Source organism: Lampetra fluviatilis, chromosome 38, assembly GCF_964198595.1.
Source record: "Lampetra fluviatilis chromosome 38, kcLamFluv1.1, whole genome shotgun sequence".
Taxonomy (NCBI): Eukaryota; Metazoa; Chordata; class Hyperoartia; order Petromyzontiformes; family Petromyzontidae; genus Lampetra; species Lampetra fluviatilis.
In genome coordinates, this window is record NC_136312.1 from 6533874 (window position 1) to 6553093 (window position 19220).

The 19220-nt window shown below is 51.9% G+C and overlaps 1 protein-coding gene across 1 annotated transcript in view; it reads left to right on the top strand.

Annotated features, from left to right (window-relative positions):
* The window catches only part of LOC144945721 (uncharacterized), a 12500-nt gene extending 4350 nt beyond the window's left edge, over nucleotides 1-8150 (top strand). Inside the window, exon 2 of the mRNA XM_078874289.1 lies at nucleotides 5596-8150. Within this exon, the coding sequence (XP_078730415.1) occupies nucleotides 5596-5992 (397 nt within the window). The 3' untranslated portion in view covers nucleotides 5993-8150. The remainder of the gene's footprint in view (nucleotides 1-5595) is intronic.
* Nucleotides 8151-19220: the final 11070 nt, after the last annotated feature.

The window sequence follows — 19220 nt, forward strand, 5'->3', positions numbered from 1 at the left end:
CAGCGGCGGCTCCCGCTGAGCCAGAGGCGAGCGGACGCTCTGCCGCTTAACCGCCGCGCGTGCCCTGAACGCTGTCTCGTTGCGTGAAAAAGTAACAATCGTAACATCACGAGGAGCGGGCATGCGGGTGGCTGGGCGAGCGATGCCGTCAACGGCAAACTGAAGCGAGCTGGCCGCCTAACAATGATTCGTCCTCGGAGAAGTCCAATGAACGAGCGGTGAAATTCATTATTCCTGGCCGAGCAGCCGAACTGGGAATAACGTCACGCTTTTGCACCTCTACCGTAGCCCTCCACCACCCGACGGAGCCGAACAAATCAGGTTTGTCACGCCGTGGGCAAATATGCCGATGGACTTGTTTTGGTTTTCTTCGTCAGCCGAACTGGAGGAATACTGAAGAAGCGAGGGAGCTGTTGACAAAGTATAAAATCGGCACAAGTCCGCTTCGTTCTCAACATCACCCCCCAACACCCCCCCACCCGCCCCCCCTCCTACTGCGATTTGCCGAGGAACCAAATCAATTTTGACATTTGCCCCTTACGCGACAACGTGATTCGATTGGCTCTGTCCGGTCGTGGGAGGGTTTTATATATATATGTGTGTGTTCATATATAAAAAAAAATTACGTTATACTCTGCACTACAACGTAGCCCAAGCGAAACTAATGCTGATCGTGAAAACATTGGTCGCGAAAGCCGTCGTGCTGAGTTCAACAAAGGCTCGCGCGAACACCTCCACCTGCTGGGATTTAAACTACAAACTACAAACTCAACTATTGTTTTGTTTTATTTTACAGCTCTTTTTCAGAAGCGACCTGGCCACCACAAATTACACTGGTCAACAAAAATGTTTACATTTTTTTCTGGCCTGGACTTTTGCAGCTGTTTTAGACTAATTTCAGGGTGCTGATTCCAAATCTGATCTCAGATTTGCTCTATCACATCTCATTTTTTGCTATCGGCATACCCCATTTTCATTGATTTTACCCGAAATTAACTCTGTCACTTATGATTGCAAGTTGTTGCGAGTCAGTGACTGCTTTAGTGTTAAAATATGGTGCTGCATTTTTAGGATAGTGTGCTTATAATATAATTTTATGAAGATATCCACATTTATTTAATATTTTTCTTCTGCAGTTTTTATTGAAAATGCAATATTGGATATCTCAAAAACCTGATGTGATAGACAAAAACTGATGCCAGATTTGGAATCAGCACCCCAAAATTACCTTAAAACCATCTGAATACCTTATGCCAGAAAAAGTGTGTTGACCAGTGATGTAGCTCGACGACGTGGCGTCTTACCATCATCGTGGCGGAAATTTCGAGCGGCTAAATACTCTGAACGCTCGTTGATTTGAAACGTGGAGGGAAAAACCGGAGGAGACAAATCAACGCGACCAGGACCTCCTGCAAACGAGGCGAGGGAGTTAACATCTTGCTGCCGCGACATCCCAGTTTGTAAAATTACTGCCGAGACGACAGATGAGATACGGAGTTAAATTCAGCAGGGAGATGAAAATATCACGTATTTATACATCATATACGTCATCACGTAATAATCGTGTAACATGAGATTTGCAAAAAATATGATAATAATGATGATGATAATATTGTTGTTGTTGTTATTATCATAGAGGTGAAATGTAGAACACATTGCCGAGGTGAGAGGCGAGAGACGCCGCGGGACGCAGCGATGTGGCAGGAGAGAGATGCGGACAGTGGAGAGAGATGCGGGAGATTTAGGGCTTGGCTTGCCGTCTTTATTCGTGTTGGAATTTGAGCGGATATTTGATGAACGTATATCGTTCTTTAGGGAACACAGGGGGAGGGGGGGTTGGGTTGATGGTGGGGGGAGTCCTTGAACTTCTTGGGGCCTCAAGACTCCGGATTCTAAGACGATCCGGAAAGGAAGATGCCCCCTAAATTGGTGTGGCCGGTGTCAAGTCAACGAAGTTACACAAATCTGGACTCACACAATGACAAAGATCCCCTGTGTAGCCCTAACAGAATGTTGGGGCAAGTGCTGTCAACGAGTAGCAGCACCTATGAAGGCCGGCACAGTGTACGAAAGTGTGGGGGCTACCACCACGCCCGGCCGCCTTTGTCTCCCCCAGTGGCGATGTTTACACACCTCACCAGGTGCTCATTTATCAGAATTTTATTTTCGACTCTTCATTCAAATCCAGCCTCAAAGCGCAAGTGTTTTTTTAGGGGTTTTTTTTCCACCTCTTTAACAATTAGTTTCGCGATTTGATCTGCGTGCCTTCCTTTTGCTCCGCACAGCACCTTGAAAGCTCCACGTGAAAATTGATTTTTGTTTTTAGAACAGTGAATATTTGTCATCATCATCATTATTATTATCGCAAAAGTTTGCCGTACAATACACGCTTGCATCCCCGTGCCTCTTCGCATCTCCGACGAGCACGGTTGGCTACGTACGGCGCGAAAGAAGGTCAGCATGCGCGCATGCGTACGTACGTACGTTACAGTCTCGTTTGTTGCCGGTATCTCTGGAGGCTCCGTCGCCGGTGAAAGTTCCAAAAGGATCGCAAATTAGTCCATCGGAAGGGAACGTGTCCTCCGTTAGAAGGCAGCAAGACGGGCAACCAGGAGGTCGGGGGGGGGGAGATTGGCTCGTGTCACAGCGACGTCCGGCCAGGTGGCTCAGCTGGGAGAGAGAGCGGCGAGCACTTTTCAGAAGTGAATTTCCACCTTTGCCGGGAGCGGAGCTTTTCGTTTAGGTGCTCCGTAATGTGAATTTAAATATGAATCTGGGTAGCCGAGTGGCTTCGAGGTCAGGAGAGGTGTAGGCTGACAATGCTGATGAACCTGGGTTTGAATCGAGGTTTGAGCCGTCCGTGGCGAAACCAGATTCTCTGTTGCGGTGAGTTTGATCATCTCGAGCCGGACACAAGTGGCTGTTGAAAAACATAACACTTGAAAAAATAGTTTTTTTAAATTATTTTAGCAGGATTTCATCTGAGGAATAAACAACACATGGGCTCGTGACAATCTCGTGGCAGAGTGTGGGAAGGGTTTGCCTCCTTCTGTGCAAGAGATGGAAAGAGACACCTGAAGAAGCATTTTATTTTTACATGGGACAATGTCCCCCTCCCCCCAGCGCACAAAAAAACCCTCTTCCTCTGCGAGATTCTCCCGACTCGTGCCCGTCTCGGGGGACGCGATGTTGATAGCACGTTTCGGATAAAAAAAAATGAAATCTCAACCAGAAAATTCCCAACGCACACATTTATATAAATATATATATATAAAAACGACGGAGAGAACACCGATTCAAAAATTCACTCGGCTCCCAATTCGAAAAACGCTGTCGTACAAATCAGCCGCAATTGCGCTGGCAGGAAAAACATGGTAAGGAGCTTGGGAGGGGGTGTTGGGGAGAGCGGCGGGGGGGGGAAGGGAGTGTAGTGAGCCCAGCTGGTGGTGATGGGGAGGAGAGGGGGAGGGAGAGTCTGAAATCGGTCGCCTTTTCCATCAACAAATATCTGAGGCTCTTGCGCGAGCACCAGGCAATGTACCTGCCAGCGTGAGGCCGTCACCGCACGGGCCACTCTGAGCGATGGCGACCAGCGGCGAGAGCAGGGGAACGGCTCAACGGGTAAGATTACTCATCATGAACAGCCCGAGTATTAATTCTAGATTTGAAGCTTTCGTGACTGCAAGGATTCACACTCTTAGTTCTTTCGGTAAAGTCACGTAGGTAAGAAGTGAAAGGTAAAAAAGAATTTTAATTATTATTATTTTTTTATTAACTTATTATTATTTTATTCATTATTATTACAATTTTTATTTTTTAATGTTTTATTTTTATTAATTTTAATTTCATTTTTTACCTACGTGACTTTACCGAAAGAACTAAGAGTATGAGCCGAGTATTAGTCGACCACAAGGCTCCACCCCCTCCCCCCCCAATAGATGTACGGTGGAGTGGGTGGAGGGTGGTGGTGGTGGTGGCGGGGGGCGGGTAGGGGCACGCTTCCAAGTCAAGTCTTTGAAATTCGCAATGTCCCGCAGTTAAATTACACAGCCGACGAACGGAGCATCAGATTTCCGAAGCTGAGATAAGGCACGCACGGGGAGGCAGGGGGTGGCGGCGGTGGTGGCGGTGGCGGTGGTGGTGCTGTGAAGAGCTCATGAATATGAGTCTTCACACATTCGCATTTTAGACAGGGAATTTCCATTTAAATGAAATTGAGGAAGAAGGCCCCTCTTTAAAGTTCCGTTTTTTTTCTCCCCGATCCCACTTCTTTCTTCCCGTGCCCATCTCCTTCCCCCCCCCAACAAGCCGGCCTCAAGGGCTCCCATTTAAAAAACCATTTGCCCCCCAGTGACTTCTACAGCAGCATCCAATTCTCTCCCCCCACCCACCCCCAGCCCCACCCCCAGCCCCACCCCCAGCACCACCCCCAGCCCCACCCCCAGCCCCAGCTGATGACCAAGATGACAACTGAAGGCCAGCGATATGCATAGAGATACATTACCGCGCACATTAACCAAATGTGATCGTCCGCTCGCCGATCGTCGAGGTTCGTTGAAGCGCTTTTCTGAACGACGACAAAAACGGGGGGAGGGGTGGGGGGGTGGGGGGGAGGGGTGGGGGGTGGGGTGGGTGGGGGTGGTTGACGTAGTTTTTGCGTTTCCGTAATTTCCCAAATTTGCGATTGTCGTCATGATCGTCGTCGTCAATTTTTATCACGATTCATATTTTGTTATCGCCACGCCGACACGGAGAGAGCGAGAGGTGGGGGGGGGGGGGCGACACGACACGGGAGGGGGGGGGTGTGGGGGGGCTGTAAACCCGCGGCACCGCGCCAAACCGTAGCGCCCCCCCCCCCCCCCGGTAGTTGCCTGCAAAAATGATTCCGTTTGCTGCGGGGGAGCGCGGACTTGGTCTGATCGATCGGCCTCATCGGCCAATCTTCCTTGCTTTCTTCCTTCCTCGCTCTCATCCTTTCGTCCTTCTCTTCCATCCCAGCGATGCGAATCGGCTACAGGTGTCACGCTCGCGATAGAAATTTCGCCGCCGCGATGAATCGTCGCCGTGGACCGACGCCGCCTTTCTCACATTTCGAGATGCGGGTCGTGACACCGTCGCTGCCAGAGCCACTTCGTGGCCCTTCGCCGTACCTGGGCGCAGCGAGTCGACCGATCACGGGGGGGGTGGGGGCTGAAGGGCTGCGTTTCCAAAAGAAGTCACTCACGGCCGCATTTACGCCGGTGAAAGAAAAAAAAAAGGGGGGGGGAGGGTTCGTCCGACCGGCTTCGGCGTCCGCGCCGGGTACACCGCCGGTGCATCGCGTGTCGCGCGTCCACCCATCCCCTCGTTATTCCGGCAGCGACAGCAAAGCGCCCGTACAACTCGCACCACCTTTCCAGGCGATGGCGCCGTGCGGATTCCAGCAGCCGTTTGGCGCGGACGCGCACGGGAGTCCTCGGATCCGAGGTTGGACAGCGGCTCGTCGCCGCACGTGGCGGGCGTCGGGGGCGCCGGGTCACGCCTTGCACCGCACCCCCCCCCCCCCCCACCGGTAATCCCCGTCCCGCCGAATGACCTCCACGCCGCTCGCCACAGGTCGTGGCTCGAGACGGTGCTGCCGGCGCTGGTGGTCTCGGCGCTTCTGCTCGTCGGCGGAGTCGTCGCCGCCGCTGCCCAGCACCACCGCTGCCGCTGCTGCCCGCGGTGGCGGTGGCGGCGGCAGAGCCGGCGCACCGACCGCGTCCGCCCGGCCGCCCCGCGCCGCGCCGTCCTCTGGGACCTCGCCATCAACCGGCGCGTGCTGGCGCCCCGCAAGGCCGCGCTGCTGCCCCGCGAGCCGCGGTCCCCGGCGCTCCTCCTCGCCGCGGCCAACCCCGGGTTCCTCCCGGCGCCGTCGCCGCCGCCGCCGCCGCCCCGATACCGGTTACCGCCGGCGTACGGCCGGTCGAGGGCGACGAGCATCTTTGCGGTGCTCGACGGCGCATGCAGCTGACGTCCTCCGCCGGGGAGACAACGGCGGTGCCGCGGAGGTGAGAGAGGAGATTGCCGGCGTTGGGGTGGAGGCTGCGGGTGGAGGAGAGGGAAGAGATTACCGGACGTTGGGGTGGAGGAGAGAGAAGAGACGCCGGTGATGGGGTGGAGGAGAGAGAGGAGATGCCTGGCTGACGGTGCCCTGGCCGACGCGACGTGCCGGCAAAAACGGGACGCGAGGTGGAGGTGAATCAGGTCCACGGTTTCTGGTCGACATTATCGATCGATGGACGCCGCCCCGGTCGATGTTCCCGGCCAAGCAGAACAGCGGGTCAACGGAGAGCACGTCGAACACACCACCTCCGACTTCATTCCTGCGCATCTCCGATTTAGCGAAACAAGTTTCAGAGACATGTACATACATACACACACACGTGTAGATACATGCATACATGTACGTTGAAGTTTTTTTTTTGGCGCACCGTACGAGGCCAACCGTGATAAGCGGAGGGGCGGGGGAAGGACAGGAAACTGAGCGCAAAAAGCATTTCTCCGGAAATGAGTTTTAATTTGTAAATAAGTTACTGACATGACGGGACACCAGTTTGACGCGACACGAGGTCTACGGGACACCAGTTTGACGCGACACGAGGTCTATGGGTCACCAGTTTGACGCGACACGAGGTCTATGGGTCACCAGTTTGACGGGACACGAGGTCTATGGGTCACCAGTTTGACGTGACACGAGGTCTATGGATCACCAGTTTGACGGGACACGAGGTCTACGGGACACCAGTTTGACGGGACACGAGGTCTATGGGACACCAGTTTGACGGGACACGAGGTCTACGGGACACCAGTTTGACGGGACATGAGGTCTATGGGTCACCAGTTTGACGGGACACGAGGTCTGTGGAACACCAGTTTGACGCGACACGAGGTCTACGGGACACCAGTTTGACGGGACACGAGGTCTGGGGGACACCAGTTTGACGCGACACGAGGTCTGTGGGACACCAGTTTGACGGGACACGAGGTCTGTGGGACACCAGTTTGACGGGACACGAGGTCTACGGGACACCAGTTTGACGCGACACGAGGTCTACGGGACACCAGTTTGACGGGACACGAGGTCTGTGGGACACCAGTTTGATGGGACACGAGGTCTGTGGGACACCAGTTTGACGCGACACGAGGTCTACGGGACACCAGTTTGACGCGACACGAGGTCTACGGGACACCAGTTTGACGGAACACAAGGTCTGTGGGACACCAGTTTGACGTGACACGAGGTCTACGGGACACCAGTTTGACGGGACACGAGGTCTACAGGACACCAGTTTGACGGGACACGAGGTCTACGGGACACCAGTTTGACGCGACACGAGGTCTACGGGACACCAGTTTGACGGGACACGAGGTCTGTGGGACACCAGTTTGACGCGACACGAGGTCTACGGGACACCAGTTTGACGCGACACGAGGTCTATGGTACACCAGTTTGACGGGACACGAGGTCTATGGGACACCAGTTTGACGTGACACGAGGTCTACGGGACACCAGTTTGATGGGACACGAGGTCTACAGGACACCAGTTTGACGGGACACGAGGTCTACGGGACACCAGTTTGACGCGACACGAGGTCTACGGGTCACCAGTTTGACGGGACACGAGGTCTGTGGGACACCAGTTTGACGCGACACGAGGTCTACGGGACACCAGTTTGACGCGACACGAGGTCTATGGGACACCAGTTTGACGGGACACGAGGTCTATGGGACACCAGTTTGACGGGACACGAGGTCTATGGGACACCAGTTTGACGGGACACGAGGTCTACGGGACACCAGTTTGACGGGACACGAGGTCTACGGGACACCAGTTTGACGCGACACGAGGTCTATGGGACACCAGTTTGACGGGACACGAGGTCTATGGGACACCAGTTTGACGGGACACGAGGTCTACGGGACACCAGTTTGACGCGACACGAGGTCTACGGGACACCAGTTTGACGGGACACGAGGTCTACGGGACACCAGTTTGACGCGACACGAGGTCTACGGGACACCAGTTTCACAGGACTCGAGGTCTACGGGACACGGGGCTGACGGTCCAGCCCAGGGCGGTCGGCAACCTGTCTAAAGAAGAAGAGTCAAATTTAGTCTTAGTAATTTTTTCTTCTCCTTTGACCAAGAAATTGTTTCAGGAGCCGCAAACCTCTTGTAGACGCGCACAAAAGCGGCGTCAGGATAACAGCGGGCGACGAAACTGATTTTGACTCGAATAAAACTAATTTGGCGATGGAATAAACTCCCCCCTATTTATAAGAGTTTTTTTTTGTTTGGGTCAGATCGCGTAAATATGTAAATGTGTCGTTAAAACCCGCCGCCACCCGACACAGCCAACTAGTAAGGGTTTGTCATGTAAACAGAACGTGGCCAATTCGTCACTAGTACAGCAACAGCAGTGTGTTGGAGAGCCAAGCCACAATATTCACAATCCGAGTACGACGTTTCGCCAGTAATTACAAGCGGCATCATCAGGCGACAGCCAGATTTGTGGAAAAGTCCACCCGTTTCGTTCCTTACATAGAGGCGTAGATGTGGTGACCACGCTTCTGCGCTCTTGCGCAAAGTGTGGAGGGGAGGGGGTGGGATTAATGAGTCTACGTGTTAAATCCCCCCATTGAGTTTAGCCCCCCCTCGCCTAGTGAATTCCTCAACGATACATCTGGGCCGTCGTACATTTCATCCTCACCAAGACATGCCGTGGTCACCGCCTACCCCTTGCCATATTCAATCAATTATACTTACATAGTAGTAGGTTTTAACCCTTTAAACTGGTACAAAACTGACACCTTTATACAAGGCATCATGTTTGCAATAACCACAACACAAGCAGTCAAAATGCAAACAAAAAGAAACAACAAACATATTTTGCCACTGGTAAAGGAGGTCTCATAGTGTAAATGCCTACCCCGAGCTCTCAATACTCTGATGGTGCGCTGTTTTTGAGTTGTACGCCTTTTGGCGTCATCTGGTCCAACACCAATGGAGACTAGGCTCTAAGAAAAGCTGTCTCGGGTATGGACCAATCAACTTCAAGGACAGTGCATTTCATTACCATTATCAGAGTTGTTTATTTGTGTTTGCATTGTGACTGCTTGTGTTGTGCTTATTGCAAACACGATGCCTTGTATAAAGGTGTCAGTTTTGTACCAGTTTAAAGGGTAAAAACCTACTACTATATTTTGCCACTGGTAAAGATGTCTCATAGTGTAACTTATACTCACGTTAAATATATTTAAACAAATATAATAATAATTATAACAAAAGGCTGCCCCGCTGAGGAATGCAGCCAAAGAGCTGCACGTGATTGGGAGCCCGCAGGTTTGCAGAGCGCCCCCCCACCACCACCCACCCTGGACTCGAGACCAACAACGAGACGCCTTGCCCGGCGAGAAACACCGCGACGCACCACGGGACGGGGACGCGGGGCAAGACGCGGGCACTGCAGCCGGAGCAGCAAGACGACCACGTGACGGGAACCCCCTCGGAGTACAATTTGAAATCCGCACAGAGAAGGACGCGGGGAGGGGGAGGGGTGTGGGGTGGGGGTGGTGAGTGGCCGCGTGCGCTCAGGCGGATGATCTCTGTCACGTGAAGGGACGCGCAATGGGAAAAAAGCGTCAAGTTGATAAGCCGATGCTACGGACGGCTGCCGATTTAACATTCGGCCGGGGAGCGGGTGGGCAAGGGGGTTGCGGGGTGAGCGGGGGGCGAGGGAGACGTGTGGGTCGGGGGAGAACAGGATGAGAACACACGAGAGAGAGAGCGAGCGAGAGAGATCGAGATATCATCCACGAAGGATTAAGCACCGCCGCTAACAACGCTCAGAGGCGAGCCGTGTCTCCGTCAAATCAATGCTTCAATTAGGGCAAGCGGGGGCTCGAGTCACAGAAGTGGCGAGACCCTGGAGAGAAAGACGGTGGCTCGCTGCCTTTGATGAAGCAATGTGCGGTCCGCGGTGTGCCAACAGCAGACCCACCCACCCCCCCCCCCCCCCACGATCAGTGGAAACAAGAAGATGCTCGGTGTATTCGCCACTTTGCTTCGTTCATCATTTCGTAAATGTTTTTTTACTTGGCTTTATCTAACCCCCCCCCCTCTCTAGCTCACTCTCTCGCTCACTCTCTCGCTCTCCCTTTCGTCACTGGTCAAGGTGAGCCGGTGGGGGGGGGCAGAGAGAGAGGGGGGGCACAGCGGAATCAAAGCACAATTTTCGAACATCCTCCTCCAATCAGCGGCGCGGCTCCCCTCCCCGGGGGATGTGGGGGAGGGGTTGGTTTGGGTTCAAATGGGGTCGCGTTGTGTGCGGCGTTATAAACGGCGGGTGGGGAGAGGACAAAGGGGGGGGGGGTGAGGAGGGGGGTGAGATGGGGGGGGCACGCGCCACGATTGTGCCCACGTGGTGTTTACCGTGAGGCCCGGCCAGTATTGCTTTGTGCGGTATTCAATGATTTGTCTCTGTGCGGGTGTGGGTGTGGAGTGGGGGGTTGTTTTTAAAACGTGAAGTGTTTTTTACAAACAAAAACACAAGTCGCAGGTGCCGTTTCTCTCGCCAACGTGTGCGTTGTTTGTGGGGAGCGGTGGTGCAGTGGTTAGCGCGCTGCGCTACGAACCCGGCGGACCCGAGTTCGATTCACGCTCACGGCCAACACCCGGTAACGATTATTTGAACCGGTCCTGGGCCTCCCCTAGGTCGACTCAGCCTCAAATGAGTACCTGGCGCGGTGTGTAAACATCGCCCGCTATGGAGACAAAGGCGGCCGGGCGTGGTGCTGGCCACCCACTTCCCACTCGTGCGACGTGCCGGCCTTCATAGGTGCTCGCTAACAGCACTTGCCCCAACAGTCTGTTCGAGGCTACACGGGGGATCTTTGTCTTTGTTTCTGTGTGTGTACGCGCCCGCCTACGTGATCGTGGCTTGGGTTGCACCTCCGATTAGCACGGTTGGGCTACGTACGGTGTGAAAGAAGTTCTCCGTACACACACAAATACGAATGTGCGGGGGGTTGGGGGGGGAGGACAATCCCCTTCACGGTTTCAGAAGCTCAGCGGGTCTCAGCCTGGGTGACCTGCCGTGGTTTCAGATTGTTACAGGCGGTGGAGAAAGGTGGTGATGGGAAGCAGCATGGGGGGGGGGTGGTGAGTGCAGCAAAAACCCACCGTTGTACTATACTTCTATTCCCCCAAGTCTGTGCTGCCCCCCCCCACGCCTTCACCAAACTACACGGCGTTGAGGGAGGGAGGTTGGAGGGAGAGGGGGGGGCGGTTTCATCCAGCAGTGGATCTGTTAAACGTCGCGGTACGCGTACACACACGTGGGATAGCGACGGTGATTTAATATTTTATTTTTTGGTATTCGCTGAAGCCATCGCTCTCTTGTTTTCTCCTTAACGCTCGGCCTGACCGTCCTTGAGACGAAGCTGTGAGAGGCTGGGGGGGGGGTGGTGGTGGTGGAGGAGGGGGGAGGATGTGAAGCCGTGCGACCGTGGCCAAGACGAGAAGAAACCGGCGATGACAGCCACCGTCACGCCGCACTTGACGGACCAGGGCTGACTGGGCGGGCCACCCTGGGGGGTGGGTGGGTGGGGAGCTGGGGGGGGTGAAAGGTTTCGCACAACTGGGGCGGTTCAAGGATAAAGAGCGCAGACCGCTTCATCACAATCACCGCCGCCGTCGTCATCGCTGCCCGCGGATTGTTCGTGATCCACCCAAGATGAACGCACACCCCCACCACCCACTTCACAACCTCCGCACCCCCCTCCCTCCCACCACCACCACCACTACCACCACGGCCACCTCTAAACACCAAGTCCCCAATACCACGTAGAGCGAACGCGCTCCGTCTCCGCTTTGATCGTACTCGCGACGGAGCTCCAATCGCTCGTTCACAAATTCTCCACCGTCGCTGCCATCACCACAACCACCACAACCACAACCACCACAACCACCACCACCGTCACCACAACCACCACTACCACAACTACCACCGTCACCACAACCACCACCACTACCACAACCACAAGCACCACCACCACCGTCACCAATACCAATATCCGCCGATCGACCGTAAGTGACGCTGACCTCACCACGGCGCCAGGTGCACTTTGAGGCCACGTGAAGTGTCGATGGCTAAGCCGACAGGGAGGTCACGGGACGGACTCAGGCCCAGGTGCCACGGGTTGACTGATGTGAGATGACTGTCAGATGCGCTGGCTGCCACCACCACCACGACCACCACCGCCAGCACCACCACGACCACCACGACCACCACCACGACCACCACCACCAACACCACGACCACCACAACCACCACCGCCAGCACCACCACGACCACCACGACCACCACCACGACCACCACGACCACCACAACCACCACCGCCAGCACCACCACGACCACCACGACCACCACCACGACCACCACCACCAACACCACGACCACCACAACCACCACCGCCAGCACCACCACGACCACCACGACCACCACCACGACCACCACGACCACCACAACCACCACCGCCAGCACCACCACGACCACCACGACCACCACCACGACCACCACCACCACCACGACCACCACCGCCAGCACCACCACGACCACCACGACCACCACCACGACCACCACCACCAACACCACGACCACCACAACCACCACCGCCAGCACCACCACGACCACCACGACCACCACCACGACCACCACGACCACCACAACCACCACCGCCAGCACCACCATCACCACCACGACCACCACCACCACGACCACCACGGCCACCACCACCACCGCCACGACCACCACGACCACCACCACCACGACCACCACGACCACCACGACCACCACCACCACGGCCACCACGACCACCACCACCACGACCACCACCGCCACGACCACGACCACCACCACCACGACCACCACGGCCACCACCACGACCACGACCACCACCACCACGACCACCACGGCCACCACCACCACCACGACCACCACCGCCAGCACCACCACGACCACCACGACCACCACCACGACCACCACCACCAACACCGCGACCACCACAACCACCACCGCCAGCACCACCACGACCACCACGACCACCACCACGACCACCACGACCACCACAACCACCACCGCCAGCACCACCATCACCACCACGACCACCACCACCACGACCACCACGACCACCACGACCACCACGACCACCACCACCACCACGGCCACCACGACCACCACGACCACCACCGCCACGACCACCACCACCACGACCACCACGGCCACCACCACGACCACCACCACCACGACCACCACGGCCACCACCACCACCACGACCACCACGGCCACCACGACCACCACCACGACCACCACGACCACCACCACCACGACCACCACCGCCACGACCACCACGACCACCACGACCACCACCACCACGGCCACCACCACGACCACCACGACCACCACCACGACCACCACCACCATGACCACCACCACGACCACCACGACCACCCCCACCACGGCCACCACCACGACCACCACGACCACCACCACGACCACCACCACCATGACCACCACCACGACCACCACGACCACCACCACCACGGCCACCACCACGACCACCACGACCACCACCACGACCACCACCACCACGGCCACCACCACGACCACCACGACCACCACCACCACGGCCACCACCACGACCACCACGACCACCACCACGACCACCACCACCATGACCACCACCACGACCACCACGACCACCCCCACGGCCGCGCGCGTCAAAACAACGGACGCGTCGATCACTGCCCACGGACGTTCGTGCGCGTCCTGCCGAGCCATTCTCGTGACACCTGAAGCTGCAAGAACGGTTCGCAAAGCCGCGCGTCATTCATTTGCAACAAAAACAAAAGAACGGGATAGAGTTGAATTACGGGGAGGGCAGTCAACCCACGCGGAGCGTCTCCGTCTCCATCTCTCTCTCTCTGTGTGTCGCTCGCCAGCGCGTCCGCTCGCAGCCCAGCGGAGAGAGGAACGGGGGGGACATCCTGGACTGGAACATTGGAACTGCGTGCATGTGCACGCGCGCAGGGCTGATGTGAAATTAGAAACAAGAGCTCCACTTTCGGGGCGATTCAGCTTATTTTAATTTTTGAATCATAATAATAAGTATAAAGTGAATGCGTTGAAGTGCGGTCCACGGTACGTGGCATTGGTTCGGAAACTTGATAGCGTAGTGGGAATTCGTCGAGGATAGACGACGATTGTTTATTCTGTGCGTAGGGTTTCACGACAAGTTTCACGATTCTAAATTAAGTTTATTTTGGCGTTGAACGTCGTCCCAGTTATAGGTGTCAATCTCTGACGATAGCGAGCCACCTCCCGACGGGTAGCAATCAAATTAATGTGTGAAGTCTTGGGGGGGGTGGATGAATATGCCACGTGGTTTCTGTTTGTTTACTAATTTGTACGACGATTCGCTGAAGCTGGTGATGCTGCTGCTGATTGTAATGTTCAGCAAAACGTCGCGGCAAATGATAAACAGAAACATGTTAAATTATCAAAAAATGTCAAATGATGAAAAAAAACATTTATCAAAAGTGAAAAATTCTTTAGAGAAAAAATGTAAATGTGAAAAATCTCAAATGTAAAATGTTTTTTCTAAATGTAATTAGCAAAAAAAACACAACGAAAATTTAAAAAAATTAAAAATTTAAAAAATGTGAAATATTTCCAATTATCAAAAGTGTTAAGTTATCCAAAAATTTGCCAAAATTTTACAAATGTACACAATTTTTGTTTACAAAAATGTAAACAATTATCGAAAATGTCACTTCCTTTTCAACACTCCCTCCCTCCTCCTCCTCCGGTTTTGCTGATTAACCAAATCATTTAACCAGTGGCGAGGTGATGACATTATCGGCTCAGCAATCGGTCAGGGTCGGGGGACCCCCAATATTTGATTTGCTTCTTCGCACGGTCGCACCCAGGCGATTGAATATCGCCGCCTCCTCGGGACTAATCACATCATTAAGCATTTTCACAAAACAAACATTCCAACCGCGTTTTAAATTGATGTGTGTTCTTTCACACTTGTTGTTGAATACATATTTCATGCTGATTGTCCAGGGGGGGGGAGGGGGGTTGTGTTCAATGCCCTGCATTGAACACATTTTTGCCCCAGGCGTGATCACTTGATTGGATCGATTGAGCTCTTTTCGTGCGATTGAAGCATTGACACGACGCAAACGCGACCATCTTACCCAAGAACGAAGAAAGTTTTTTGACTTAAAACTTTCGTGACTGCAGGAATTCATTTTCTTTGGTACTTTCGGTAAAGTCACGTAGAAGGAAAAGAAATAAAAATAATAACAAAATAAAAACTATTTATAAAAGCCATAAACCCACCACGTTTCTATCCCAACACAAGCGGTCGTCATCATGCTTGTGTTGCGATCGAAACGTCGTGAGTTTTTTGTTTTTTATGGATTTTTTATATTTTTTCATCGACGTGACTTTTCCGAAAGAACCAGAGAAGACGAAAGTGTTGTACCTTCTCGCGTAGACTTTCCCTGTTGCCATGTCAGCGATCGTCAATGGGGGGAGGGGTGGGGGTGGGCTAACAATAATGATAATCATCATAATAATCTACAATTGTCAAAATAACATTCGCGGCTGGAATCGAAACAAATTTGCGCTCGAACTTTGGCCTCCGCCTGCATCACGAGACGTGAAACGGCAAAAGAACGAAAGCGTGAGGCTGCCCCGCGGTTTTGTTTGTGTGTGTGTGTTTGTGTGTGTGTGTTTGTATGTGTGTGTGTTTGTGTGTGTGTGTGTGTTTGTGTGTGTGTGTGTTTGTGTGTGTGTGTGTGTTTGTGTGTGTTTGTGTGTGTGTTTGTGTGTGTGTGTTTGTGTGTGTTTGTGTGTGTGTGTTTGTATGTGTGTGTGTTTGTGTGTGTGTGTGTTTGTGTGTGTGTGTTTGTGTGTGTGTGTTTGTGTGTGTTTGTGTGTGTGTTTGTGTGTGTGTGTTTGTGTGTGTGTGTTTGTGTGTGTGTGTGTTTGTGTGTTTGTGTGTGTGTTTGTGTGTGTGTTTGTGTGTTTGTGTGTGTGTTGTTGTTGTTGTGTTTGTGTGTGAGTGTTTGTGTGTGTGTTTTTGTGTGTGTGTTTGTGTGTGTGTGTTTGTTTGTGTGTGTTTGTGTGTGTGTGTGTTTGTGTGTGTGTGTTTGTGTGTGTGTGTTTGTGTGTGTGTGTTTGTGTGTGTGTTTTTGTTTGTGTGTGTATGTTTGTGTGTGTGTGTGTGTGTTTGTGTGTGTGTGTGTGTTTGTGTGTGTGTTTGTGTGTCTGTGTTTGTGTGTGTGTTTGTGTGTGTTTGTGTGTGTGTGTTTGTGTGTGTGTGTTTGTGTGTGTGTTTGTGTGTGTGTGTTTGTGTGTGTGTTTGTGTGTGTGTGTTTGTGTGTATGTGTGTGTGTGTTTGTGTGTTTGTGTGTTTGTGTGTGTGTGTTTGTGTGTGTGTGTTTGTGTGTGTTTGTGTGTGTGTTTGTGTGTGTGTGTGTTTGTGTGTGTGTGTTTGTGTGTGTGTATTTGTTTGCGAGGTTGTTGGGTTTTTTTGACCGCCGCCACGATTTAGAAAAGTTAGAAGGTCGTTTTAGCGAAAGGATGAACACAAAAATATGATTTTAAAATAATAACAACAACAAAACACCGCGAGAACAATGAACAAAGAAAAAAAAACATGTGACTTGTACATAAACTTTTTTTGTAAAGTCTGAGTTCCTTTGCCAAGATGATCAAAAATAATAATAATAATAAAATATGCGTTGAACAGCTGCTCGTGTCTGTCTGTGTGTCCATACTTGAGTTCGTTTGTCTCGTCAGAAATGTATGAAAATATAATGAAGTCACTTTTCGCGTGATCGTAATGTTTAATTTAGGGTGAGTAAATGTCTCTCCCGGCTTGCTGTACTTTTGATCAACTTTGCTCTCACACTCGTTACCAAAGGTACTGACGATTTGAGCTATTAAATCTATATTAATATACCACGTTGCGTTAAAATTGAGCTCCATTCAAAATCCCCCTCGTGTCAAAATTAGTGAAGGCCTCGGGTTGATAGAAAGTAGACATATAGTTCGGTGGGCTTTACCTAGTAATTTTTTTTTTTATAACAAGTTCATGTTACATTTTTACTTAAAGCTTTCGTGACTGCAGGGATTCATATTCTTGGTTCTTTCGGTAAAGTCAAGTAGAAGGGAATTAATAAAATAATACAAATATTACACACATTTTTTATTGTTTTATATCTAGAACCAATAATATAAGTTCATATTAGCTTCCCAACAGCAAAATCAGAAGATTTCATATTTTTTCTATGTCGATTCGGCAGAACCCTTTGCCCACCCCCAAGGTGTGGGGTTTCGTGGGGATACATTTTAAACCTTTCCAGTCTGGCTGTGGATTATTTTTTAAAATCTGATTTCATTGAGAATCTGAATACTCGTAAAACTTGCAGATGCCAACCTTCTTAGGCCGAAGTTCAAAAACATAACAGTTAACAAACAAAAACACCTCTGATATTTAGCGCATCCCAAACATAAAATGTTTGCTTTTGGACGTGTCTACTATATATCTCTCTTTAATCACTCAGCTTTCTAGCCCTTCTAGAACATCACTAGAATTGATATCACTCAGCTCTCTTGCCCTTCTAGAACATCACTAGAATTCATGTCACTCAGCTCTCTAACCCTTCTAGAACATCACTAGAATTCATGCTACTCAGCTCTCTTACCCTTGTAGAACATCACTAGAATTCATGTCGCTCAGCTCTCTAACCCTTCTAGAACATCACTAGAATTCATGCTACTCAGCTCTCTAACCCATTTAGAACATCACTAGAATTCATGTCGCTCAGCTCTATATCCCTTCTAGAACATCACTAGAATTCATGTCGCTCAGCTCTCTAACCCTTCTAGAACATCACTAGAATTCATGTCACTCAGCTCTCTAACCCTTCTAGAACATCACTAGAATTCATGTCACTCAGCTTTCTAACCCTTCTAGAACATCACTAGAATTCATGTCACTCAGCTCTCTAACCCTTCTAGAACATCACTAGAATTCATGTCACTCAGCTCTCTAGCCCTTCTAGAACATCACTAGAATTCATGTCGCTCAGCTCTCTAACCCTTCTAGAACATCACTAGAATTCATGTCACTCAGCTCTCTAGCCCTTCTAGAACATCACTAGAATTCATGTCACTCAGCTCTCTAGCCCTTCTAGAACATCACTAGAATTCATGTCACTCAACTCTCTAGCCCGTCTAGAACATCACTATAGTTCATGTTACGCAGCTCTCTAGACCGTCTAGAACAAAATTAATATTTCACCTCAGCCACGCACGGCTATTCATATTTGACAATAACGCGATATTAAAACGATGTAGGAGTGACTGGTGACTGATGCATGCAATATACGGTATCAAAATAAATGAAGGTGGTGTTAATCTTAGTGAGAGTATTCACCACTTCACTCACGTATTACTCCACACGCATCTACTGCAGGTTCAAACAAATTCAGTCCTGCCCACGCCGTGACGATTGCCATACTTCACCACTCTGATTGGTATCTCCATATATATAAAAGGGAAAGTTGTGATTATGTGTGTCTGTTCAAAATGTTTAGCGTACTTCCCGACATGCAACAAACTTGGGTGGGGCTGGGTGGGGAGGGGCTGGTCACCCCGTGGTGCCCTTATAAAACTCAACGTTTAACCTACTCACGCCGGCTTGTGCCCGCCCTCAGAGTCGGGCGTATTTGCAGAATACACCACGCCGCCGTTGACCCTGGCCATTGACCGAGCAACCCAACGTTCCTACCAGCTCCCGCCGCAGGAATGTGTTTAACTGACTGACGATGATTTTTGGTAAAAAAAAAAAAAATCTCAATAAAAAAATAAATTCATCTCAATTAGGCTCGGAGAACACACGCAGCTTGGAGACGTGGTCGCGTTGACTGTTAGGGACGAGCACAGACGGCCGGTTGTGTCGAGACTAACCATGGAATGGCAGCCAAGGAATGGAACGCCAGCTCGAGAGGGGACGTCGAGCGTAGAGAGACGCAGTGACGATGATTGGGTGCTCGTGGGTGGATTGTTACATCGCATGGAACGGCTTTTGGGGGGGGGGGGAAGCTTTCATCCAGCAGC